At 48.6% G+C, this 26,434-nt stretch overlaps 1 protein-coding gene across 1 annotated transcript; it reads right to left on the bottom strand.

Annotated features, from left to right (window-relative positions):
• Window positions 1–101: 101 nt before the first annotated feature.
• Window positions 102–14,314, bottom strand: BPGM (bisphosphoglycerate mutase). Its single transcript, XM_056847411.1, has 2 exons — window positions 13,700–14,314; window positions 102–285 (listed from the first exon to the last, which is right to left on the bottom strand). The coding sequence occupies exons 1-2, from the start codon at window positions 14,298–14,300 to the stop codon at window positions 107–109; spliced, it is 780 nt and encodes a 259-aa protein (XP_056703389.1). The 5' UTR covers window positions 14,301–14,314; the 3' UTR covers window positions 102–106.
• Between the last annotated feature and the right edge of the window lie 12,120 nt (window positions 14,315–26,434).

The raw sequence follows: 26,434 nt of genomic DNA, 5'->3' as shown, positions 1-26,434 counted from the left end.
TGAGCACTTAGAATTAAACAAAGTTGGCATAGTGCAATCACCAAGCATCATCTATTACCGCATATGGCAACAGATGGGAGCGCGTGCATTGGAAAAAAAATTGTCTTTATTTCTCCACCGGCTTGGCTTTCCCTTGATCCTCCACTTTCTTGATGGCAGCTTGGATGGCTTCTTGGTCACCCAGAAACTGGTGTGGGCCGAGAGGGCGCAGATCCTCGTCAAGCTCAAGGAGAACCGGAACGCCGGTGGGAAGGGTGACGTTGACAATGGCTTCATCAGAGATGCCTACAGAGAAGGAAAGGGTGAAGATTTAAGTCAAAATCAGGGTGGGTGTAAGGCTACCACAAAACACCCCCCAATAAGGATGTTTCCCAGACTTCCAATACATAAAAAAGCCATGCTGGCTCTGACCAAGGCCCATCAAGTCCAGCAGTCTGTTCACACAGTGGCCAACCAGGTGCCTCTAGGAAGCCCCCAAACAAGACAACTGCAGCAGCATTATGCTGCCTGTGTCCCACAACACCTAATATAACAGGCATGCTCCTCTGATCCTGGAGAGAATGCATCATGACTAGTATCCATTTTGACCAGTAGCCATGGATAGCCCTATCCCTCCATGAACATGTCCACTCCCCTCTTCAAGCCTTCCAAGTTGGCGGCCATCACCACATCCTGGGGCAGGGAGTTCCACAATTTAACTATGCGTTGTGAAGAAATACTTCCTTTCATCTGTGACGCACACATACATACTGTCTGGCTTGCTTCTCCTCACATACTTGAGGGTTTTTCCCCCCTTCCTCCCCTCTGGGTTTGCTTGCCTAGCTGCCCATCCACACTTTCTTCTCCCAGCCTCTCCAGGTTGCTGTTTTCTTTCTCCCTTCCAGTAGTCTGCTTCCTTTGCCTTCCTCCCCCAAGCATCTTATATTTTCCCAATTACATCCCTACTACACAATGGTGGGGGGGAGTACACAGGCTGGGAGTTAAATTATCTGTGAAATCCACTCAAAGCAAGAAATGGCAAAGTATGCAGGGACCTCCAATATATTGCTGCTTCCTCCAAACCCAACATATCCATGTGACCCCTACTCTATGCCCAGAAGATGGCCAAGATGCCCTCCCTCTCGTGAACTGCCTAAGGTCATAGAATCAGCATTGCTGACACATGGCCATCTAGCCTCTGCTTGAAAACCTCCAGGGAAGGAGAGCTCACCACCTCCCGAGGAAGCCTGTTCCACTAAGGAACCGCTCTGTTAGAAAGTTCTTCCTAATGTCTAGATGGAAACTCTTTTGATCTAATTTCAACCCGTCCATCTGAATGCGACAGAAATGACCAGAATTTTATCAGCGACCGCTGATGAAGCTTTGAAACAGCTTCCCATCCCGAGACCAAAACATGCCAGCAACCGAGGAGACATTTTGCCTTCTCAGAACAAAAGGAGGTCCGTTTGTCACCAAGTTATCACACCAGGAAGGGGAGCTGGAGAACACCCTGGAAGGCTCACTGTACAACCAAACTCCTGGGCCAACTTAGGAATAAGGCCCGCTGAAACCAAGAGGACTTGCTTCTGAATAAGCAAGCCCTGGATGAGAGCAAAAAAAAAGGACGAACAAAATGAAGCCCTTAATTCACACCAGCAGATGCCTCAGGGTACAGCTATTTAAAGCTCTTTATTGATTTGCACGATTTTAACTCACGCTGGCAGATGCTTCCATATGCAAGCCCTACCCTAGTTTAAAGCTCTCCACCCATTGCAACTCTTTCAGATAACTTTTTTTTAAAAAGCTTTGCAAACAAATCAACTGGTTCATTTGCCCACCTGCCAATCTGCGGTATATTAAGACTGGGCGGGGGGTGGGTGGGATAAAGACAACCCTTTCCAGAGAGCCAGCATGGTGTAGTGGTTGAGTGGTGGTTTGGAGCGGTGGATTCTGATCTGGAGAACAGGGTTTGATTCCCCCACTCCTCCACATCAGCGGCGGAGGCTAATCTGGCGAACTGGATTTGTTACCCCACTCCTACACATGAAGCCAGCTCGGTGACCTTGGACTAGTCACACTCTCTCAGCCTCACCCACCTCACAGGGTATCTGTTGTGGAGAGGGGAAGGGAAGGTGATTGTAAGCCTGTTTGAGTCTCCCTTAAGTGGTAGAGAAAGTCAGCATATAAAAACCAACTCTTCTTCTTCCATTACTCATTAGAGGCCAAGGACCACTTAAGAATCTTTTAAAATAAACCAAATCCCTTTGTCACCCCAATAGGACGGAGCATCCATGAAAACGGGGCCTCTAGGATTGTACAGTGCAAATCAAGATGGTGGTAAAAGGGGGGCAGGGAAGATACTTTTATGAGAAATTTGGGTGTTCTTGCCAAGGCAGTTTATTTCCTGTATTCAGAACACAGAGCAGAGGAGCCTGTTAAATACAAGCACCCTTCCCTCCTTAAACCAGCACTCCCCACTGTAAGCAAAGTACTGAACAGATGGTACAACTCCTGGGGATTCTCATGCTGAGATAACAAGGATTGGATTTGCTTTAAGAAATAGGGGGGAAATCTGGACATTGAAAAAAGAGTCCAGAGATGACCGTCTCCTCAGTTTAAGCAAATGGTGAGACACCTTCTACAAACGAATGACATGTTGGCACACAACATGAATGTCAGCTAAGGCCAGCGTTTGGTTACTTCGTAGGTTTTGTAATATAAACCAGTTGACCTTTCTTTGCATTTCTGTATCCGGTTGCATTGCAGTCCCAATTCATCAGTCTAAGCTGAGTCGTACTTCAGTCTGTGTCTGCACTCCAAAATGAACCATGTTTGACCATCATGACTTCCCTGACCAACAATCCTCATTGGTTAGAGGGCCAAGGAATATTCTACACCCCATTTTCAAAGGAGGGTGGTTCAAGGGACTGGCTCATTAAAACGAGTAAAACCAACATGGCGGCCTTCTACAGGTCTGAGTATCCCTTATCCGGACTGCTTGGGACCAGAAGTGGTCCGTATTTCGGATCTTTCTGTATATTGGAATATTTTGGAATTCTTGCATATACATAATGAGATATCTTGGGGATGGGACAAAAATTCACTTACGTTTTATATACACTACATACACAGAGCCTGAATGCAATTTTCAACAATATTTTTAATAATTTTGTGTACACTGAACCATCAGAAAGCACAGGAATACCTGTATCAGCTGTTAAACAAAAGCAACAACAAACTAACTAACAAAGGCAGGCTATCAGCCCCCACTTACAATGCAGGGCACACTGTATTTAATTTTTTTTTAGGCGAGAGGAAACATTGAAAGCAGGCAGCATGGATCTGCCTGCATACCGGCTCGAAGAGTCTGGTTTTTGGATCAGTCCGGATATGGGATACTCTACCTGTATCGGGAATATTATTGATCTATTGGTTACTGTAGCAGAGTTGCACAGTTAAAACATGGGCACATGTATGCCCATGATGATGGAGCCAAGGAACAGAAAGTCTTGAACAATTTCAATTTCCTCACTGTCACCCTTAAAGTTGAGTAATTCTTCTGTAGTCATTGCTTTTGTCTTCTTGATGTTCAACTGTCGTCCTGCTTTGGTACTTGAAGGTACTTGAAGGGCTGTCATATGGAGGATGGTACTGAGTTGTTTTCTGTTGCCCAAAAGGTCGGACCAGAACCAACGGGTTGAAATTAAATCAAGAGTTTCCGTCTAGACATTAGGAAGAACTTTCTAACAATTAGAGCGGTTCCTCAGTGGAACAGGCTTCCTCAGGAGGTGGTGAGCTCTCCTTCCCTGGAGGTTTTTAAGCAGAGGCTAGATGGCCATGTGTCAGCAATGCTGATTCTATGACCTTAGGCAGTTCATGAGAGGGAGAGCATCTTGGCCATCTTCTGGGCATGGAGTAGGGGTCACTGTGTGGGGGACATAGTTGTGAAATCCCTGCATTGTGCAGGGGGTTGGACTAGATGACCCTGGTGGTCCCTTCCAACTCTATGATTCTATGAGTTGGCACTTTCTCTTTTGAACCAATTACCCCAATTATCCCAAACCAATCACCCCAATATCAACTCCTCTTAGATAGCCAAACCAAAAACTGGAACAAACCCCAGTTGACTCCGTTTGCGACCTATGCTTATGCCTAACAAGAGAACAGAACGTCTCGCTTGGGCAAGAAGTGAAAGAATAACCAGAGAAGCGCCAGTTTAATTTATGGAAGCTTCTCTGTGTTTTTTGTTTTCAAAGGCTTGGCTGTCAGGCTGCTATCTCGGTATCGTTATTGCCTCTGTCTCTGTGCTGTATTGTCTGCCCCCCAAGGTCGCATGCCTAAGCCTAAGCCTGGGAACTCAGCTCCTGGGAAACTGTATTCCTGCGTGTAATCTCCCGCCTTTCCTGCCTTATAATATCTCCCAGCTAGTGAGCCTTTCATAGCTGTCATTTTATTCGTTTGCACTGTATGCCTATTTGATCAGTAAAATCCACCTGTTTGGACTCTATACGACTTTGTGGTGATTTCTGGTTCTGTGGGCCAAGGGCTGACATTATGACAGCTAACTCATCTTCACCGTTCTCCTAGCCAGGCTGGAACCCAGGGGGGTTCGCCTGCCACTTGGATGGGAGCTGTGCAGCTCTCCAGGTGATCTACTACCCTGGAGCCCTTCTCAGAGGACCCTACTCTGTTACAAGACTTAATTGCTGAACTTTTCCGGACGAACCGAGAGGTTTGCCGCTTGAGGGGACTGGTACACGCGCAGTGGCAATCTCTTACAGGACGTCTCTGGATGTTAACATCGGAGGATACTGATGCTCGTTTAGATCTTCAGGACTTGGATCAATTACTGGACGATGCCCGATTGGCGACTGAGGATTTACAAATATTAACTGGACTTCTGGATAATCTTATTTCTCGACAAACTCTTTCTACCATGGCGGGAGCCCCACCGGAGGGTTTTTCCCTGATCCCGGATGCGGCCAGCTGCCAGGCTGAGGCCAAGCGAGTCGCTATTAGCACCGCTCTTCTCCTTGTGGAATGTACAAAGGACACCCCGGTAGCCACCTTGGCTCAAGTTTTGACCCCGACGTTTGGAGCCGAGGCATCCGCACTGGCGGTTCGCGTACAACCTCTGCTGGGCGGGGAACCTGACCCCATACTCTTGCTCCTCGAGACAGAACTTTTGCCGCGCATTACGGCAGAGGCTGCCCTAAGACTTGAGAACGCCAAAGTTCTTGCGGATCAGCAAGCCGCCGAAGCGGCTAGGGTCGCAAGAGAGAGAGAGGCGGCGGAAGCAGCCAGGGCGGCTGCAGCAAGGAATCAGGCGAACGTGGACACGCGCCCCAAGGACTATGTACTGGGACTATCAGGTCTCACCTTTTCCCCGGCGTTTGTCCCGTCGCGTACGACCCAACGCGCACGCCGTTTGGCTGACCGACGTCGAGACTCAGATGAGTCTGAAGACGAGGATTTATATGGGGATAGCTCTCAATGGGCCACGAGCTTCCGAACCAGTAAGCCTCATCTTACTGGGGGCCCAAGTGAGGAGGTTCATCTTTTACGAGCCCAGAATCGGGAGCTCTCCGACCGTGTGGATCAACTCCAAGAAGTAATGGAACTTATGCTTCACGAGAACAGGCAATTACAACAAACCCTGATAGCTCAGAGACAGCCCGTTCCGATACCGGGTCAGGCGGTACCCGTACAACCACCCGCTAATGTGCCTGCTCCACCCTTACCTCCTGGAGCTCCTGTTGCTCCTCCGCTCCAACCACCCGTGCAACCACCTGCTAATGTGCCTGCTCCACCCTTGCCTCCTGGAGCTCCTGTTGCTCCTCCGCCCGGACCACCCGTGCAACCGGGTCAGCCCGCGCCCGGCCCTTGGAAGCAACTCAAATTGAGGACTACGTATGACGGATCTCTTGAGACTTTGCCTTGTTTCTTGCATCAAGTGGACAGTTATATGCGAGAACAAGGTCAACTTTTCCCCACGGAAGATAGCCGGGTGCGGTACGTAGCTTCCCTCCTGACAGGCAAAGCGGCTGACTGGATGGTCCTCCAGTTTGACACCCGCTCTCGTGCGATTCGTTCCCTCAACAACTTCATGACTGCCCTGAGAAGGAGGTTTGAGGACCCCTTCCTGGGAGAAAGAGCCAAAACGGAACTTTTACAATTAAAACAAGGCTCTGCTACAGTTCGGGAATTTGCCGATGAATTTCAGCGACTGGCAAGTAAAATTGTAGGTTGGCCCGAGACCACCCTAATCCATCATTTCAGGGAAGCCTTGCATCCTGACATTCTGAACTGGTCTTACATGCGGGGCGATCCCGATACCCTCGAAGGCTGGATCCTATTAGCCGAGGAAGTGGAAAGCCGCCGCCGCTTTATTTCTCTCGTCCGTCAAAAGCACAAGGAGAAGGGCACCCAAAAGCCTCAACCCAAGGCACCACTGCTCGTCCCACGAAATCCCCCACGTCCGCTCCAGGAACGTGAAGTCCGATTTCAGAGGGGTGCCTGTCTTACATGCGGAGAAATGGGCCACTTTGCAGCCGTTTGCCCACGCCGCCAGGAATTATTTCGTCCCAGCACGACAACCCGCGCCCGAGGTCGTCCACCACGCAGAGGCACCGCGGCCACCCGCAGCGCAGCTCCGGGAAGGCCCACACCCTCTGCACTCCATGCCGGGGACCCAGCCTCCCTGCCTGCTTCCAACGACCCCGCCGGGTCTCGGATTACAAGTGCCCCATTGGGGGACAGCTTTCCCTCTTCGGATGAGGAAAACCCTTGGATTTCTCCAGCCTTAAACCTGGAATCTCCCCTCGACTTGTCAAAAAACGGCTCCGGTCTGTGGTGAATGGAGCATCTCCACAGACCTCTCAGGATCTTCCTATCAAACCGAATGCTCCTACCAAAATCAAAGAAGTGGACTCCACCGTCTACGTAGATGCAGTTTTACAACAACTTAACGGAGGTCCACAAATCCCCGTCAAAGCACTAATTGACTCCGGTTGCTGTCGCACTCTCATAAGCGAAGCCACGTTTGCTGCCCTCAGAGCCGACTCAGAGGCTTTACCCGCCCCCGTCCAATTTGCTCAAATGGACGGGAGCCAATTCCAGGGGGGTCCAGTTGATCATCGCACCATAGGGGTGGCAATGGGAATTGGTTCCCACTGGGAACAAATAGACTTCACTATAGCCCCTATCCGATTTGAAGTGGTCTTGGGAATTAACTGGATTAAAGGACATAGTCCCAGTATTGATTGGGAAACAGACACTATTTCTTTCGCTAGTCCCACCTGCGACCAGCATCGGCAAAACTTTGCTCTGCCATTTCCGCCCGTTCCAGCGTTAACCTCTACTGCCCCAGTACCACCGGCTCTACCCGCTGTATACCGGGACTTTGAAGATGTCTTCGACCTTAAGGAATGTGATGCCTTACCCCCCCACCGGGCCTCAGACTGTGCGATTGAAGTAGTAAAGGACTGCACATTAACCAAAAGTAAGATTTACCCTATGAGCGCTTCCGAGCGCACTGTCCTCCGGGACTTTTTGGACAAAAACCTCGCCAGAGGGTTCATTCGCCCTTCGAATGCCCCAAACTCGGCCCCCGCGTTTTTCGTCCGGAAAAAAGAGGGCGACCTTCGCCTGTGCATTGACTTCAGAAAGCTCAATGCGGTTACCCAGACCAACGCCTATCCTATCCCATTAATATCGGATATTTTGGGACAATTACAGGAAGGCCGTGTGTTCTCTAAATTAGACTTGGTGGAAGCCTACTACCGAGTCCGTATCCGCGAAGGAGATGAACACCTCACTGCCTTCTCTAGCTGTTTCGGAATGTATGAATTCCTTGTAATGCCGTTCGGATTAAAAGGGGCCCCGGGGGTCTTCATGCAACTCATCAATGAAATCCTACATGACCTTCTATATCGTGGGGTGGTGGTCTACTTAGATGACATTCTCATTTATTCGAAAACTATGGACGAGCATGTGACTCTGGTCAGAGAAGTTCTACAACGCCTGCGTAACCATCAACTGTTCGCTAAACTAGCTAAGTGTGAATTTCACCAAAGCAAACTCACGTTTTTGGGATACATCATCTCCCACCAAGGTCTTCGCATGGACCCCGCCAAAGTCCAAGCCGTCCTCGATTGGACTCCCCCCACCAACCGTAAGCAAGTACAGCAATTTCTGGGATTTGCAAACTTCTATCGGGGATTCATCCCTAACTTCGCCCAAGTGGCTCTACCCATTACGGACCTGCTGAAAACTAAAGGAAAAGTAAGCTCGGCTGCCTTGCCCTCCGCAAAGATCCTATGGACTGAGCAATGCCAAGCCGCCTTTCTGGCCCTCAAACGCCTCTTCACTTCGGAGCCGGTGCTACGGCACCCAGACCCAAATCAAATGTTCATTGTGCAAGTCGATGCTTCCGATGTAGCCATGGGAGGGGCTCTCCTCCAGCAAGGACCGGACGGTCTTCTTCACCCTTGCGCTTACTTTTCAAAAAAATTTGCGCACGCTCAATTAAACTGGCCCATCTGGGAGAAAGAGGCCTCTGCAGTTCATCATGCACTGACTTTATGGCGGCAATTCTTGGAAGGGTCTAAAATACCCTTTGAAGTTTGGACCGATCACAAAAATCTAGCTGCCCTCACGGGGTCCCATAAGCTATCGGCGAAACAACAACGGTGGGCGGAGTTCTTTGCTCAGTTCCGTTTCACCCTGAAGCACGTCCCTGGGAAGCAGAACGTTCTCGCGGATGCCCTCTCCCGTTTACCACAATATCCAGTAAAACTCGAAAGACCCACCAACTCTCTGTTCACCCCTATGCAACGTGGGGCCCTACCTATGCTGGCTGTGCAAACCCGATCCCAGCATCAACACACCTCGCAAGCTCCGCCAGCCCAACCGGCTGCCCAGCCGCCACCGCAACAGACCGGAGTTCCCGCCCCTCCTACCCCTCCGACCGCTCAGCCGCCTGCAGTCTGCGCGCCGCCACACGTAAGCACTAGCCCTATAACTATTTCTCAGATCTCCAGAACCGACGGGGGGGCTCCCTCCAAACTCCCCATCTCCGAATCCTTTTTAACTGTCCTTCGGGACCAGTGCCTTTTAGAACGTTCCGCTCATACCCTACCTCCTGGTGTTTTGGAACAAGGGGGGTCCTGGTACAAAGACTCAAAATTGTATGTACCCAAAGCTCTCCGGAAGGACGTTTTACATTTAGCTCATGGAGCCAAAACAGCTGGGCACTTTGGGTTTCTGAAGACCCTTCACTTATTGCGCAGACAGTTCTGGTGGGGGGGAATGCGTTCCGACATTGACTCCTTCATCCGCAGCTGTCCCGTTTGTGCCGCTGCGAAACGATCGCAGGGCAAACCCCCGGGACTGCTACAACCTCTTGAAACGCCCAGCAAACCTTGGGAAGTGATCGCTATGGACTTCATGACTGATCTCCCTCTCAGTGGGGGTAAAACTGTGTTGTGGGTTGTTACTGATTTGTTTTCTAAGCAAATACATTTGATTCCATGTGCAGGGATCCCCTCTGCTCAGAAACTGGCCCGCCTCTTCGTGACGCATATATTTCGTTTACATTCGTTTCCGCGTAAAATAATTTGTGACCGCGGAAGTGGTTTCGTTTCTAAGTTTTGGAAAGCTTTCCTCAAGTTGGTGGGGGTGGAACAGGGATTGTCTAGTGCATACCATCCTCAAACCGATGGTCAAACTGAACGTGTCAATGCTGTACTCGAATGTTATTTGCGTTGTTATGTTAACTACCACCAGGATAACTGGGTGAAACTGCTACCTTTAGCAGAATATGCCTACAATAATGCCATGCATCAATCCACAGGTTTTAGCCCGTTTTTTGCTGTGTATGGACAAGATTTCAGTCCCATCGTTCCTACAGATGATGTAGAGGGGGAGGGGAACCCCGACATTGCCTCCTGGGCACACGCCCTCCGTACCACTTGGCCCTGGCTCGTTAGCAACCTCGACCGGGCCAAACGTAAATACAAAGCGCAAGCTGACAAACATCGCTCCCCCGGGGGTGATCTGCAAGTGGGTGCTTTGGTTTACCTTTCCACCAAAAACCTCCGTTCCACCCAACCGTGCCATAAGCTCAGCGCCAAATTCATTGGCCCTTTCCCCATTACTCGGGTCATAAACCCTGTCACAGTGGAACTGGCTCTCCCCAAATCTTTGAGGCGTGTGCATCCTGTTTTCCACATAAGCCTCCTCAAACCCCATGTTGCTTCTCCACGGTGGCATCCGGACCCACCGCCTGCGCAACCCATCATGGTGGGGGGGGAAGAACACTTCGAAGTCTCCAAGATCCTTGACTCCCGTATTCACCATGGTACTCTCCAGTATCTAGTTCGTTGGAAACATTTCCCCCCTGCCTATGACGAATGGGTGCGCGCACGGGATGTCTCCGCCCCCGACCTCATTGACGCCTTTCACATTGCTTACCCAAACAGGCCAGCCCCCTTGCGAACTGGGAGGGGGCCTTGAGGGGAGCAGAATGTCAGGCTGCTATCTCGGTATCGTTATTGCCTCTGTCTCTGTGCTGTATTGTCTGCCCCCCAAGGTCGCATGCCTAAGCCTAAGCCTGGGAACTCAGCTCCTGGGAAACTGTATTCCTGCGTGTAATCTCCCGCCTTTCCTGCCTTATAATATCTCCCAGCTAGTGAGCCTTTCATAGCTGTCATTTTATTCGTTTGCACTGTATGCCTATTTGATCAGTAAAATCCACCTGTTTGGACTCTATACGACTTTGTGGTGATTTCTGGTTCTGTGGGCCAAGGGCTGACATTGGCCCAATTTTGGCAATGGCTTAAAATGATTATTGAGGTCACCCCCGTTCCGCAGAGGAACTGGCAGTCCCAAGCAGGGCCCTGAATCTGCCGATTGGCTGGGCGATTGAAAAGGTAGGTTGGCTATTGGGAAATATTGCACCAACGTAGGTGTGAGTTAATAATTTCAAAGTACAGGGTGACACACTCTGCCTTGAGCTACGGATCGGTTACCCAGGACAATAACAGCCCCACCCCAAAGAGAACACAACTCTCTCTCATGCACACAATGGCAACCAACCCTTTTGGGGCCAGAAGGACAGAAGACAAAATCCAGGTATGAGATGCTGCAATTCTAGCGTGTGCAATACAATAATAACAACGCAACTATTCCAGACTCCGCACACACACACACCGTGCTCTGGAGTAGTTTTGTCTAATGCCGAGAAACAGTCCATAACATGAAGAAGAGGAGTTGGTTTTTATATGCCGATTTTCTCTACCTTTTTAAGGAGAATCAAACCGGCTTACAATCGCCTTCCCTTCCTCTCCCCACAACAGACACCTTGTGAGGTCAGTGGGGCTGAGAGAGTTCAGAAAGAACTGTGACTAGCTCAAGAGATCACCTAGCTGGCTTCATGTGGGGGAGCGGGGAATCAAACCCCGTTCTCCAGATTAGAGTCCACCGCTCTTAACCACTACGCCACGCTAGTGAGCAAGAGGGTCGGCACGGCTTTATGCCAGCAACGGGCCCAGAGGGCTGCCGGCTCTCGTCCGGACCCCAGCCTTTTTTGAGCCTGCAGGAATTCCGACACAGTGTGGTGGGCGCAGCCACAAAATGGCCGCCACAAAATGGCTGAAGCAGGAGGCAGGGCCAGCCACAAAATGGCTGCCACGGCTTGCCTCCAGTCACACAGTGAAGATTCTTGTGCTGCGGTGGCAGCTGCTGTCAAAGCAACGTTTTTTCCCCCTTTCCTTTCCCCCTTAGAAGCTCCTTGATTCATATATCTCGAGCAGCATAATTCTAAATCTATTGTTTAAGGAAGTTTAAAAAAAAAAACCTGTGACGCCAATCAAACCTCCAATGGCCAATCAGAAGCCTTGCTGGGCAAGAGCCCCACCTGGTCCGGCCCACTTTCTAAAAACATGTGGCGCGTGCCACGTTGGCGGGGGCCCTGCTCTACCCTAAGGAACTCAACATAGGTTTTAAAAGTTTTTCTTTCCTATCGGCAGAAGACAGGTGGGAAGGGGGAAGTCGATTGCTCCCAAGTGTCGCCCATCGGGTAAACTGCTTGAGTACCCAGCAAATGAATCTCCCCGGTGGAAGACAATGAAAAGGCCAGCTCATACCTTAGCTGGAATCTGAATTTGGGATACAGGAGGCTAGACTGGATCTTCCTGGAGACCTTTTGGAAGGGAAGGTTTGACCTACAGGAGAAAAAATTCCCTTGGCACAGAGTCTATTTTTTTGGCTGATTTCATCTGGAGGAAGGACCTCTCACCTCTGGCTCCAACTCGATGGCTGCCATTCCCACAAGGAGCTAACAAAGGGCAGACAGCCTGGACAAAGACAAATGGAAAGCTTCCAGAATGCTAACTCAACATGGGACAAACACACAGAGGGGCCAAGCTGGGCCCAGTGTGGTACGGAGGGAAGAGGATAAGCATCGTCTCCAGGAGGTTGGTGACATTTACCAAGCGGCCAGCGGCCGTACACAAGATGCCTAACCACTCTCAGCCTAACCACTTCACCGACCTATTGGGAAGATGAGCAAAGAGGAGAACGGAAAGGATCGGCAGAAGTTGTTCACAAGCACCCCCAGGTTGCCAGCTTGCAGAGCAGCCTGAAGTTTTAGGAAGAGTACTGCTCGTTCTCTAAGGGAATAGAGCTATACCACAGCCTTAAAACTGACCCCATAGTCTCTCTCCAAGAAACCCGATAGTTGTGCACGCATTTGTCCACATTTGCTTCAAGGATCTCTAACAGGGAAGGGAGGGGCGGTGGCTGAATGGCAGACCATCTCCTTCGCGTGCAGAAGGTCCCAACTGCAATCCTCAGCATCTCCCACTGAAAGGTTCGAGTAGTAGGTGATATGAAAGACCGCTACCTGAGACCTCGGACAGCAGCTGCCAGCCCGAATAGACAAGACTGACTTTGACAGTCCAACGGTCTGACTCAGCATAAGGCAGCTTCACACGCTCAGTTCACAGCACTCTTTCTAAACGACAGTCTCTCTATACAACAATTCTAAATGGGAAGCCATGACAGTTAAAGCCCAGTATAAATTTGTAGTGTAGGTATAACCTGAAAGATAACACCGCCCCCCATCCTGCCAAAATAGGCTGCAGTTTCTGAATTAGCATGCAAAGAAGAAGAGTTGGTTTTAATATACCGATTTTCTCTACCACTTAAGGAAGAATCAAACCGGCTTACAATCACCTTCCCTTCCCCTTCCCACAACAGACACCCTGCACAGAGGGGCCGTGGCTCATTGGTGGAGCCTCTGCTTTGTATACAGAAGGTCCTGGGTTCAGTCCCAAGCATCTCCAGTTAAAGGATCTGGTAGTAGGTGATGTGAAAGACCTTTCCCCGAGTCACTGGAGATCCGCTGCCAGTCTGAGTAGACAATACTGGCCTTGATGGACCAAGGGTCTGATTCAGTATAAGGCAGCTTCATGTGATTCATGAGGTAGGTGGGGCTGAGAGAGCTCTAACAGAACTGTGACTAGCCGTAGGTCACCCAGCTGGCCTCATGTGTAGGAGCGGGGAATCAAACCCGGTTCTCCAGATTAGAGTCCACTGCTCCTAACCACCCTTCTTAACCACTACACCACACTGGCAAACATATCAAGAGAACGTATAATTGCTGGCAAGGTTTATACTGCATTTACTAGGTTTTTAAACCCTTATATGACGATGTTACCTTCCAAATGTTTCAGCAGAGCCCGCGTGCTGTTCCCGTGAGCAGAGATGAGAACCGTTTTTCCTTTCTTTACCTCCGGCGCTATCCTCTCATTCCAGTAGGGAAGGAGTCTGTCAAGGACTTCCTTTAAACTTTCAGCCTTGGGGAGTTTTTCCAAGGGTACGTCACAATGCTTATACCGGCGGTCGTTGTAGATCTCGTGATAATACGGATGGGACTCCGTGATGGGCGGCGGGGTGACGTCGTAGCTCCGCCGCCACCTCTTCACCTGCTCTTCCCCATGGTTCAGAGCCATTTCCGCCCGGTTGAGGCCGATCAGCGCCCCGTAGTGCCTCTCGTTCAGCCTCCAGGAAGCCTCGGTGGGGACCCACTCCTGCCCCATCTCCTCGAGCACCAGCCAAGCAGTCTGAATGGAGCGGCTGAGGATGGACGTGAACACGAGGTCAAACTTGACGCCCAGGTTCCTGAGGTGCTTGCCGCAGGCCTGGGCCTCCTTCACCCCATCGACGCTCAGCTTCTGGTCCACCCAGCTGCAGAAGCGGTTCTCCTTGTTCCAGGCCCCTTCCCCGTGCCTCAGCAGGACTAGCTTGTACTTGGCCATGTCAAGCGGGACCTTTTCAGGACAGAAGTGGGAGCAGCGTCTAATGAGAAACCATCTGCACAGAAACGAAACAGAGAGATCAAACGCTTTGGCTGCTGATTTTTCAAAAGCCGTGTCTTCGGCAGCCCTGGAGTCTGACGAGACAGAAAAGGCAGACGAGCTCCCCTGAAAAACAGCTCGCCTGCCACTATCAATCTCTCCTGGCAACAGGCAGCTGCAGGCAAGCGTGGGTGCGCCCTGGGTCACATTCTCCATTCAAATGGGGCAAGGCGAGCCCAGATGCGATCGGCTCTTGACGCCCACGAACGAGAATGGGGACCCAGAATCCTCTGCAACATGCTGGGGCTCCCTGGAGGCAGAACAAATCCGATAAATAATTGCTTCGGACCATGAAAAGGGAAAAAGGATACCACCAGACGGAGAGTGTGCCAGATTAGTGTTTTGGAGACCAGGGCCAATGGCCTTCACATGAACACATGAAGCTGCCTTATACTGAATCAGACCCTTGGCCCCTCGAAGTCAGTATTGTCTACTCAGGCCGGCAGCGGCTCTCCAGGGTCTCAGGCTGAGGTCTTTCATATCACTTACCTGCCTGGTCCCTTTAACTGGAGATGCCGGGGATTGAGCCTGGGACCTTGGCATGCCAAGTAGATGCTCTACCACTAAGCCGCGGCCCCTCCTCCCCGGAGTGAGATAATTCGAGCGCACCCGTCGCAGCAGGAAATGTAAAAAGACACTATTAGACTTGACCCTCACTTATTTACTGCTGGACCCCTGGCAATACAAATATAATTTCTCACAGCCAAACTATGGCTGCCCCACACCCCCGGCAAAACTCAGTCCTCAGACTGACATGCGCAGGGATCCGTGCATTGAAACAGGCCACTCGCATCTTATGTACTGATCTTTCAGAATCCCTCCCACATGCCGATAGATACCTCGACACCTTATCTCCTTACTAATCAGTCGTTCCTCCCTCCCTGTAATTGCTACTCAGTGCAGATCTAGATCACCTAAAAATTAAGAACATAGCAGGCACGTTCTGAAGAGACCTCCAAGCGCCACCCCCCCCCCCCCCAGCTCGGCTCTTAGGCAACTCATTTAATCTCTCACTTCCCCACAGCAACTGCCAAACTTAAACCATGCAATCCCAGTAATCGTGCTTTCCTTGTTCACAGGCTTCTGAATTGGCCAGATCCCTCTCCCGCCTGATACAAAACAAACTCCAAAGGCTGCACTCTTTAAACACGTTCACTTGAGAATAAGCTCCAGCAAAGGGAATGGGACTTCTTTCCAAACCGCACGGTAAAAAGCAAGCTGGTGACCAGTGGCTTGAGCTACCTGTTTTTAGCATCAACGTGATGCAGACGTTAACTCCACACCAGGTTCAGCTCAGAAAGCGGAAGAGAGGGGAAAATCTGAGCACAGTGGACAAGAGACAGAGGGCAAAGGATTGGGAGGTTCCCAGCTTCCTAGCTACACAAACTAGGAATGTTAGATCTGCATTGGGGCACTGTGGATTCCATGCGCCAGGCTTCCTGGGGCCCCAATGACATAACAATGACCTCCCTCTGCAGCAATCCTAAAACTAGGACAGACATAAGCCCTTATCCTCCTCTCCTAAGAAGGGAGGACCCAAAAGCAGTTATCTGCAATCTCATCGCTGCTCTGCAATCATAGAATCATAGAGTTGGAAGGGACCACCAGGGCCATCAAGTCCAACCCCCTGCACAATGCAGGAAATTCACAACTACCTCCCCCCCGCACACACCCCTAGTGACCAGAAGATGGCCAAGATGCCCTCCCTCTCATCATCTGCCCAAGGTCACAGAATCAGCATTGCTGACAGATGGCCATCTAACCTCTTCTTAAAAACCTCCAGGGAAGGAGAGCTCACCACCTCCGATGGAAGCCTGTTCCACTGAGGAACCGCTCTAACGGTTAGAAAATTCTTCCTAATGTCTAATCTCATCAGCAGCTCCCCACTGCGATGAGAACAGTTTTAACTTACTAGTAGGATGGACTAAACCCCTTGGGAGAGCAAACTCAAGGGAGGATGAATGCTTCATCCACTGGGGCTGGCAGAATCATATCCAAGGTGAAATATCCAAGGACTGGAGCACAACTTATATTGCCAACTTGGAAGGCTTTTAAGAGGGGAGTGGACATGTTCATGGAGGAGAGGGCAGTTCGTGGCTACTAGTAAAAATGGATACTAGTCATGATGCATACCTATTCTCTCCAGGATAAGAAGCAGGCCTAATATATCAGGTGCTGTGGAACACAGGCAGGATGGTGCTGCTGCAGTCGTCTTGTTTGGGGGCTTCCTAGAGGCACCTGGTTGGCCACTGTGTGAACAGACTGCTGGACAAGATGGGCCTTGGTCTGATCCAGCAGGGTCTTTCTTATGTTTTTATGCATCTTCTATGTATCTGGTATAAGCAACATCTTGTTTTTGAGTTCAACTACCACCATCAAGGGAGGAGTGCACAGCCAATGGAATGCCGAACTGCATACTCTGCATGATACATATCTAGCAGATGTCTCTGGATTTAATAGAGTAATCCTTAACAGCGTTACAACCTTCGAAGTCCATTGACGTCAGTGGACTTGGAAGTGTGTAAGTCTTCTTCGGACTGCAATGCAAGTTACATGTGGCAATCTGGAACCCGTTTCACATGGGACGGCATCATGGCACCTATGGTCTTTATGGCATGATCTCTTCCACTTCCAGGTCCCATTCACAAGTTGGGTACGGTTCGTACCAATGCCACATATAAACTGAACCTAATACTCTCCTAAGGATGTTTCAAATCAGTTCACGGACTTTTGACTAAGCAAAGAGCATGCTTACATATTCTACGAGTCAAGCAACATGTCAATTCAAAAAAAGGCAGAGTACATCATGTAACATCTGTTGTACTCACCTCAGTTGTGGCAAACACATTCATCCTATGCAAGTCTCAGGAAAAAAAGCACAATTTCGCAGCCTACCTAAGAGAAAACAAAAGGCAGTGAAAACTACGGCAATTAGAATTGTACAGAATCTGACTGTCTCTCTTGGCCTCAGCAAGGAAGAAAGCCTAGGTCTGGACTGTACCACTTCAGATGGCAAGTGGAGATTCACAGGACTGAATGGTCCCAGAAAATTCCCTGCACATAAAAAATGAGACATATGCGGCAAATGGTTCCAGTGTAGCCTTCTCCCCAACATAGTGTTTATGAGCAGTGGATATTTTCGGAATATGAGCCCACACCTGTAGTCTGAAGTGGTACAGCCCAACTTGGTGGTAAACCTGTATCTTGGTGGTAAACTAAATTTTCATTGCTAGCTCTTCTTCTTCAGAAGCTCTGCATGGTAACTCTACAGAGCCAGTGTGCTATGGATAGAGGGATGACCTACGGTGTGGGGGACCCAAAAGCTCATATTCCCACACTGCCATGAACTTTACAACTTGGCACACATAAGGTTTATCAACCCAAGGACATGAACCAGGACGCTTCTCGTTGATGACTTATTCATATTTTGAATTTGCTGAAAAATTGTGGCGTCAGTAGCTATGGGCCGTGTGGACTGATGAAGAAATCGAAACAAGAACTATCAGCCAGTGCTCCTGTCTTTGTATCGAAGAATTATTTTGTTTTGAAGAATCCTTTGTAATTTGACTGTATGACTTTGCTTGTATTTGTTAAGAATCATCACTTACTGTGAACTCATTTCTTGATGTGTGACTTTGTAAATTTGCTGTCAAGTATTTTCACACATCAGGTATTGGTGTACTGACGAACTGTCATATTGTGACACAAATATATTTATTATTTCACCTTTCACACATTTTATACATTTTTTTTGCAAAATTCTTTCTTTGAATTCTTGTTGACCCCTAGTGCTGCGTACCTTCGCTTTTCTGACCCTGAGCAGTTACACACACTCTCTTCGCCTAATTGGCCTGCAATAATGGGGATAAAATATGAAAAGGAGAAACATATACCACCCTGAACTCGCTGGAGAATGTGTGGGATGAAAATGTACTCAATGGATACACATACATATTCCTAGAAGCACAAAGACATGAGAAACAGAGCCTGTGACTTACTAAATAAATAATAAACTAAGTATCTGTCAATAACATCCCAGCCTTTTTAGGAAATGTTACATAAGAGAAGCATTATCGCTTTCACGTTATCACAAAACAATGTGCTGCCTTTACTTTCTAGTCCAGTATGGTTTCCAACACTGGTGGTCAGCTACTGCTGGAAGCTGGCAAGCAGGGCATGATGCGAATGCCCATTCCCTACTGTTCACCTCCAAGCATTCAGAATTCAGCGATATATTGCCTCTGTACATGGAGGTTCCATTTAGGTACTTCGGGCAGTAGCAGACTTAAATGTCATAAATTTTTATAGTTCTTTCTTGAATCAGTGCGCCTTGTACTGGCAGTGAATTCCATCAAAGTTTTCCTTCCCATTCCCCCCACCACACACACACACACACACAGACATTGGTCTTGGCAATAACACGGCAGAGGCTATCTGGATCAGTCCTAAGAGTTGAAGCAGCAGAGTCAGAAGAGCTGCTTCAGACCCTATAGAAAAACAATACGAATCCTCTGCACAAAACATTCCTGCGTTGATCTTCCACAGTGCCACTGAAACACATGAAAGGAAATTTGCGCATCTCTCCTGCATGTAATGTCTGAAACGATCCTGAGCACCCCAATTAGATGCCCAGGGTCTCTCTGCAACTGCAACCTCACACAGAAAAGCTGCCATCCTCGGTCACACTGAAAGCAACGCCCGGGACGCATACTTCGGCGGAGGAAGCAAAGCCGTCTCTCTTTCTCTGATCCTCCTGGGGAGGGGGGGGAAATCACAGTTCTTTAGTGATCACTTGCTCCCTAAAACGTTCTACAAAATGGGGAGGGATCTAGAAGTACTAAGTGGGGGAAAGTAGGTCAGCTGATTATATAAGCCGAGCGCATCTGTTGTACTTGAACGCAACACCCACAGCAGCCTTGATTTGCTCGGCAGTTCCTTGATAAAGGCTGACGTTCGTGCCAATGGGCTCCACAGTCGCCGTGAACTCAGAAGAACATTTTGCACACGGTCGATACACCCCCACACACCACCATGTATCCACAGGACCCCCGGTGCCTAGGGCCCACATATTTACAACCACCTTTGTCTCCGAGAAAAGGACGGCAAGTTTCCAGCAGGATCAGCAGCTAGCCATTATTACCAGCGGCCGTCAATCCCGTCACGGACACACACCCCAACTTCAAGTCATTCGGGGCAGAAAAAGCAGGATTTTGCCTCTCCTTTTGCAAAACAGGCGGTCAAGAAAGTCAGAAGCAACGAGAGATCCTTGCAGCTTCCGAACTGCACAACACCTGATGGGAAGCGAGAGAGACACAGTTCACGGCAGGAGCTGGGAAAGAGACGGAAAGTGGCATGTGGTGATACGTCACCGAAGTTAGCATATTGGCCATTCGCATTAGATTCCTCCCCTGCCGTCATTTCTTTTTGGCTTTCCTGGGTCAATGTTGTTTTTTAGAAATTCCTTCTTTTCCGAAGGGAACTGGACGTATCTTGTGTGTGCGGGTGTGTGTTGCACATTAAGGATTCTCATCCTTTTTTTTTCCCCTCCCCAACAGAGGCCCCAGGTGGATTACACCCTCCTTCTCTCTTCCGTTTTGTCCTCACAACGGCAACCCTGTGATGTAGGTTAGGCTGAAAGAGAGTGGCTGGCCCAAGGTCACCCAACAAGCTTTCGCGGATAAATGACTTGGGTTTCCTAGATCAGGGGCATCAAATTCATTTGCTACGAGGGCCGGCTACAGCACAAATGTCACTTGGTTGGGCCGGGCCATGCCTTGCCAGCCCAGATTGAGACTGGGGGGGGGGGGCTGCCTCAGCTGGCTTGCGGGCCAGATAAGAGCTCTCAAGGAGCCGGAGCTGGCCCCCGGGCCGTATGTTTGACACCCCTGCCTTAGATACCATCCTAACACTGTAACCACTATATAATTTGACTCTGCTGAGTAGGTAACTGAGTAGGAGGGTAATGGAGGGCTCAGCTGGGGAAGAAGGGCCAGACTTGGGGTGGGTGGGAGATAGGGTTGCCAGCTCTGGGTTGGGAAATACCTGGAGATTTGGGGGGCGGGGCCTGAGGAGGGTGGGGTTTGGGGAGGGGAAGGACTTCAATGCCATAGAGTCCGATTGCCCAAGCAGCCATTTTCTCCAGGCGAAATGATCTCCATCGGCTGGAGATCAGTTGTAATAGCAGGAGATCTCCAGGCTTGGAGATACCCCCCCCTCCACTTTCTTTGTAGGCCATGGCACTGATTGTTCTTAATTTGGTGTTTAAAGCCTCCTCTCTGAATCTGCGTGTGTACAATGACATCCTTGGTTGAATCACTGCAGACAGTATGTTCTACTAACACAATAGCTAGTACCTGGTGGTTGGTAACCCTCGTGGGAGAGACGTGGCGCTTAGTTCCATAGCCCTCCCTGTATTGACTGTGGATGGAGCATCTACACAGACATCCCACTTCCACCTGTAGCCACCCATCAGTTCCTTCTTCAAGTCAGATTCAAGGAGGCCTCCCTTTGATCCGGTTCAAAGGGGAAAGCCCGAGGCCATGACCTGGTAAAGCTCCTGTTAAATTTGGGGGGCTTCCTGCATTCAGGGTGTGTGTAGGGTGGGGGAAGGAATCCTTGTGTGAAAGTAGCTACCGTAGCTGAAGACCTCCCTGTGGACCAAGCATCTTATGTAATAATCTATTTTTGTAAAGTTACTGAATGGGGGAGGTAGAAGAGTTAAGGGGGGAAATCAAGAAGTACAAGTCAGCAGGAGACAGTGTTGAGGGAAGAAAGCAGACCGGCTGTAGGAAAGCATTGGCACGGAAAAGCGAAAACTTCTCCAGAGACCAATGACTAATATCCAGCGAGTGACCAATATCCGACAGGACTTTTGAGTCATCAAACATTGTTTGGTTTGGGATCCACATATTTGCCTCAACCCTGTTTACCGGTATTATTTAGTTGCTTGTGATACCATTAGTGCCGTAAAAATAGAAGTAATGTGTGTTGAAGCATCCAGCAGGCCAGAGATGGATTACCACCTCCCCATATCTACAACTGATAGACCCCATGTTCTAGAATGGTGCCGGGCAGGCAGCCACCTCTATTCAACTGTGCATTGGCACAAAGCATCCCATTATTAGATGGGAAAAATAAACAAAGGTCAACTATTACCACAGATGTCCAAACGGCCCTTTCTCCACCCCACCCCTCAGCTCTAGGAGCTATTCCATACAACCCTTCCGTGTGGACCTGTTCTGCTAACAATGGTTTTCTCCACCAGCGCAAGGAGTCTTCTGCTGATGCAAGAGGCTCTCCTACCAGCTATTGTGTTAGTAGAACATACTGTCTGTAGTGATTCAACCAAGGATGTCATTGTACACACGCAGATTCAGAGAGGAGGCTTTAAACACCAAATTAAGTACAATCAGTGCCATGGCCTACAAAGAAAGCGGAGGGGGGTATCTGTGCTGTCTGGCGCACGTAAATTGAGATTTGGGTCCATAAAGTTTGCTTAAAGCCTAATTTTGTTTACTGCCCACTTTTTATATACAAGAAACAGCCTGTTACATAATCCATTCTCACTGCTGGACCAACCCTAGATCAGCTGTCTGCAAAAACTATTCCATTTTCTAAACGTACCAAGTTGTAGGGTTCCAGAATTTTGCAGAGCCCGGGACCAACCAGTCCTCTCCAGTGTCAAAAAGCCATTATGTTAGGACACACTACTGCAGTTGCATTAAAGGAGAGCATCTAACCTCGGAGATAAAATCCTACATGTGGCCTTAAAAGATTCATTCTGATCCTTCCCAATTTAAGCATTCCAGATTGTGAACTCTTATTGATCAATTTTAAGAGAACTGGTGAACACATCTGGTATTTCTATAGATCTCTCCATAGTGGACATATTCATGGAGGAAAGGGGTATTCATGGCTATTAGTTAGAATGGATACTAGTCATGATGCATACCTATTCTCTCTAGTATCAGAAGAGCATGCCTATTATCTTGGGTGCTGTGGAACACAGGCAGGATGGCGCTGCTGCAGTCGTCTTGTTTGGGGGCTTCCTAGAGGCACCTGGTTGGCCACTGTGTGAACAGACTGCTGGACTTGATGGGCCTTGATCTGATCCAGCAGGGTCTTTCTTATGTTCTTATGCATCTTCTATGTATCTGGTATAAGCAACATCTTGTTTTTGAGTTCAACTACCACCATCAAGGGAGGAGTGCACAGCCAATGGAATGCCGAACTGCATACTCTGCATGATACATATCTAGGAGATGTCTCTGGATTTAACAGCGTAATCCTTAACAGCGTAATCCTTAACAGCGTTACAACCTTCGAAGTCCATTGACGTCAGTGGACTTGGAAGTGCGTAAGTCTTCTTAGGACTGCAATGCAAGTTACGTGTGGCAATCTGGAACCCGTTTCACATGGGATGGCATCATGGCACCTAACAATCAAACGATAACGTCCAAATGGCATTCTTCCCAATATTGATCTGGGCTTCCTCTCCAGACTAACAGCTGACGCAAACAGCCCAGTTACACCACTCAAGAGCTCTGACATCTGTATCACCTATTCACACGGTAAGAGAAATTTGATGTGTGTGTTGTTGTTTTTAAAAAAATTAGTCTATCTATCCTGTACCTGCTTGGTCTCCTGTCCTTGGATCCTCTCCATAGAGTCATTTTCTGGAACAAACACTGCTGATAACGGTGGAACAGAACTAGCGGGCCCAGAACTAGCGTACACACTTGCGTCCAGCCGCATTCTCTCTCTCTCTGAATCTAACCTTTTCCGCTTCATATATTTGGCCAAATTCAGAACTTGCCAATTCCATTTTGCTTCATGCACAGACCCTTTTCAGCCATTAGTTCTGCACCCAAACCATGCATTACAGGAGACTCCGCTTCCAGATATTTGTGGTCACCATTTTGTGTGAACTGAGCAACATGTCGTATTTTCCAGCTTCAGTACATACCATACCACATGTTGCTCAGTTCACAAAAAATGGTAGCGGTGCAATATCCCCCTTATGTGTGGTTTGGGCACCAAAACTAACTAATAAAAAGTACTACAGTGATGTTAAGAATCAGTCGAGAAGTGAAATTCTAGCAAACTGTAAAGACTGCAAACATCTCTGGCCACTGACTCCAGAGGGGAGCTGACTAAGAAAACATGGAAATGGTACTTCAGAGTGAAATAACAGAATCATAGTTAGAAGGGACCACCAGGTTCATCTAGTCCAACCCCCTGCATAATGCAAGCAATTGACAACTGGCTCACCCTCCACACCCCCAGTGACTCCTACTCCATGCCCAGAAGATGACAAAAAAATCCTCCAGAATCGCTGGCCAATATGGCTGGAGGGAAATTGCTTCCTGACCCCAAAGCGACAATTGGCATTTCCCCGGGCATGTATAAGCTATACCTGTCAGCATAAGATATACCTGTCAAATTAGCATTTTGCAAACCAGATCTCTGAAACATTTTCAAAGTATCACGTGTCAGCAACTCCCACCAGTTTCAAATCAAGGCAGATTGTGCTGACCATTTCAGACAGCGTTTCCAGTATTCAAATTACATATGCTTGCTACAACTGGAGATTTCTGTTTGGTTGCCATCTTGTTAACACCAGCCCCGATCCTATGCTTTCAGGCAGAGATTCAACAGATGGATCTTTTCTAAGCGGCACCTGTAAGCTTCAGTAGGTAAAGCTTTTCCTAGCGTAGCGAGGAGAAAGGCAAAGAAACTGCTCGTAAAAAGGTGTCATCAGTTGGATTTTCACAAGCTGCTGGAAGCCGTCGCCCTTCTTTCTGGCAGGAATTTCATGTCCCCTTAACAGCTGTGTGAATGGCAGAAGTCACACAGCTAGAATTTCCTCTAAGTCTCTCAACACTAGATTCAGAAAGGCTGCACAGAAGGAAAACAAGATCCGGTTATTTCATTGGGACAGGACACACATTCAAGGCTAAAGAGTTCCTTTTGTTCCTCCTGTCCTGCTGCCTGTTCTTTTTTAAAAAGGAAACAGAGGGCAGCTCCTTCATGGTATTCCACGAGGCTACTAGGGAGCAAACAAGGACAACAGGCTTCAGCAAAGACCATCAGTGTTCAAGATGCAAATGAGGCAGGACAGACATGTGTCGGGAAAGTCCTAGCTTTGGAGTTCTGGTACTATGGGGATTGGATCGGACAGCTCGTCAGGCCCCTTCCAAGTGTAGGGAAGATTAATCACTTGCAAAGATGCTAGTAAAGATGCCCAGGGCCCTTACCTGGACAGCCCAGGCTACCCGGATCTCATCAGGTCTCAGAAGATGAGTTGTCCCTGGTCAGTATTTGGATGGGAGACTACCAAGGAATACGAGGGTCAACAGCAGCTCTAGTCTGCAGGAAGGGAAAGGCAGCTTCTTTGAACACTGAGTTTTACTGCTCTTACGTTAGGCAATGTATCCCATTCCTACAATGATCCATGCAGTTCTTAACAGCCTTACACACTATACAGGAATACTTCCTCACTCAAACACACCAGAATTGTGGACCAGTGCTTTATTTTACTACAGAAATGTTTCCATTTCTGTGGAGTTGTGGAATTCCTTGCCCCAGGATGTGGTGATGGCTTTAAGAAGGGAGTGGACATGTTCATGGAGAAGAGTATTCATGGCTGCTAGTCAAAATGGATACTAGTCATGATGAATGCCTATCCTCTCCAGGATCAGAGGAGCATGCCTGTTATATCAGTTGCTGTGGAACACAGACAGGATAATGCTGCTGCAGTTGTCGTGTTTGTGGGCTTCCTTGAGGCACCTGGTTGGCCAATGTGTGAACAGACTGCTGGACTTGATGGACCATGGTCTGATCCAACATGGCCTTTCTCATGTTCTTAGGACTCATTTAAACGCAAGTGATGCAACAAGCAGTGACCGAAAAACTGAGGTGCCACCTAGGCCTCTGGGAAGGAGTGTTAAATTCTGTGGGAACAGCCGAGTGGGCAATCATATCCATAGCACACCATGTGCATTTCTTGTGGTGAGCTAAAATTAGTGTGCGGAGAGTTTTCAGTGACTTCAGGTTTTTTCTTAAATTGAAACAAAGTCAGGGAAGCTGATGCCATCGTGTCTTGAAATTTTTACAAATATTATTCCAATAAAACTATAATTTCCACCTACAGCTTCAAATTTCTTTGAAGACAACAGTGGAACCACACAATTATATGTCCCAGTAGCAATGAACGCTTGAACTGAAATATTTACGTGGTGATAGAAAGCGCTGTCAAGTAATAGCCCAATCATGGCAACCATGTACAGTTTTGGAGGCAAGAGATGAACAGAGGTGGTTTGACATTCCCTGCCTCTGTACAGCAACCCTGGACTTCCTTGGTGGTCTCCCATACAAGTACTAACAAGGGCTGACCCCGTTTCGCTTCCACGTTCTGACAAAATCGATCTAGCCCGGGCCATCCAGGCTGCTGGGACAGTTGACGGGGCACTTTCTCCCCATGGTGACTTTGATTAAAGCAGCATACATGTGCTTCGCAAAGCACAAGAAACCAAGGCCCTGCCCCGATAAAGTTACAGCCTAAAATAGCCAAGACAATATAAAGTGGGCAATACCTTTTATTTCATTTTAGGATGTATATGCTGCTTCCCAGCTACACTCTCATGGAACTTGAAACCTACATGGACAGTTAACGTACATACATTAATAATGGAATGTGCTTAATGCTGTGTTTCCAACTGTAAACTATCCTGCCAAACTAGGGTCACAAGCAACAGATATTTATGTGAGCTGTTCTGGAACCTCCAGGTTTGAACTAACAAACTGCCCCAGTAACATGGAAAGTTCCCATGAGGGTACCAACCTTGAGAGAAATGCACGAAGGCTCCCTTAGTGTGTGTGTGTGCTAAGTGCAGTCAAGTCGCTTCCCACTCATGGCGACCCTATGAACGAAAGTCCTCCAAAATGTCCTATCTTTGACAGCCTTGCTCAGATCTTGCAAATTGAAGGCTGTGGCTTCCTTTATTTATTTACGCCTGTTTTAAAAAGACCAACTA

This window comes from Euleptes europaea, chromosome 3, assembly GCF_029931775.1.
Source record: "Euleptes europaea isolate rEulEur1 chromosome 3, rEulEur1.hap1, whole genome shotgun sequence".
Taxonomy (NCBI): domain Eukaryota; kingdom Metazoa; phylum Chordata; class Lepidosauria; order Squamata; family Sphaerodactylidae; genus Euleptes; species Euleptes europaea.
The sequence above is the reverse complement of the archived record's forward strand: the minus strand, read 5'-3'. Positions and strand labels throughout refer to the sequence as shown.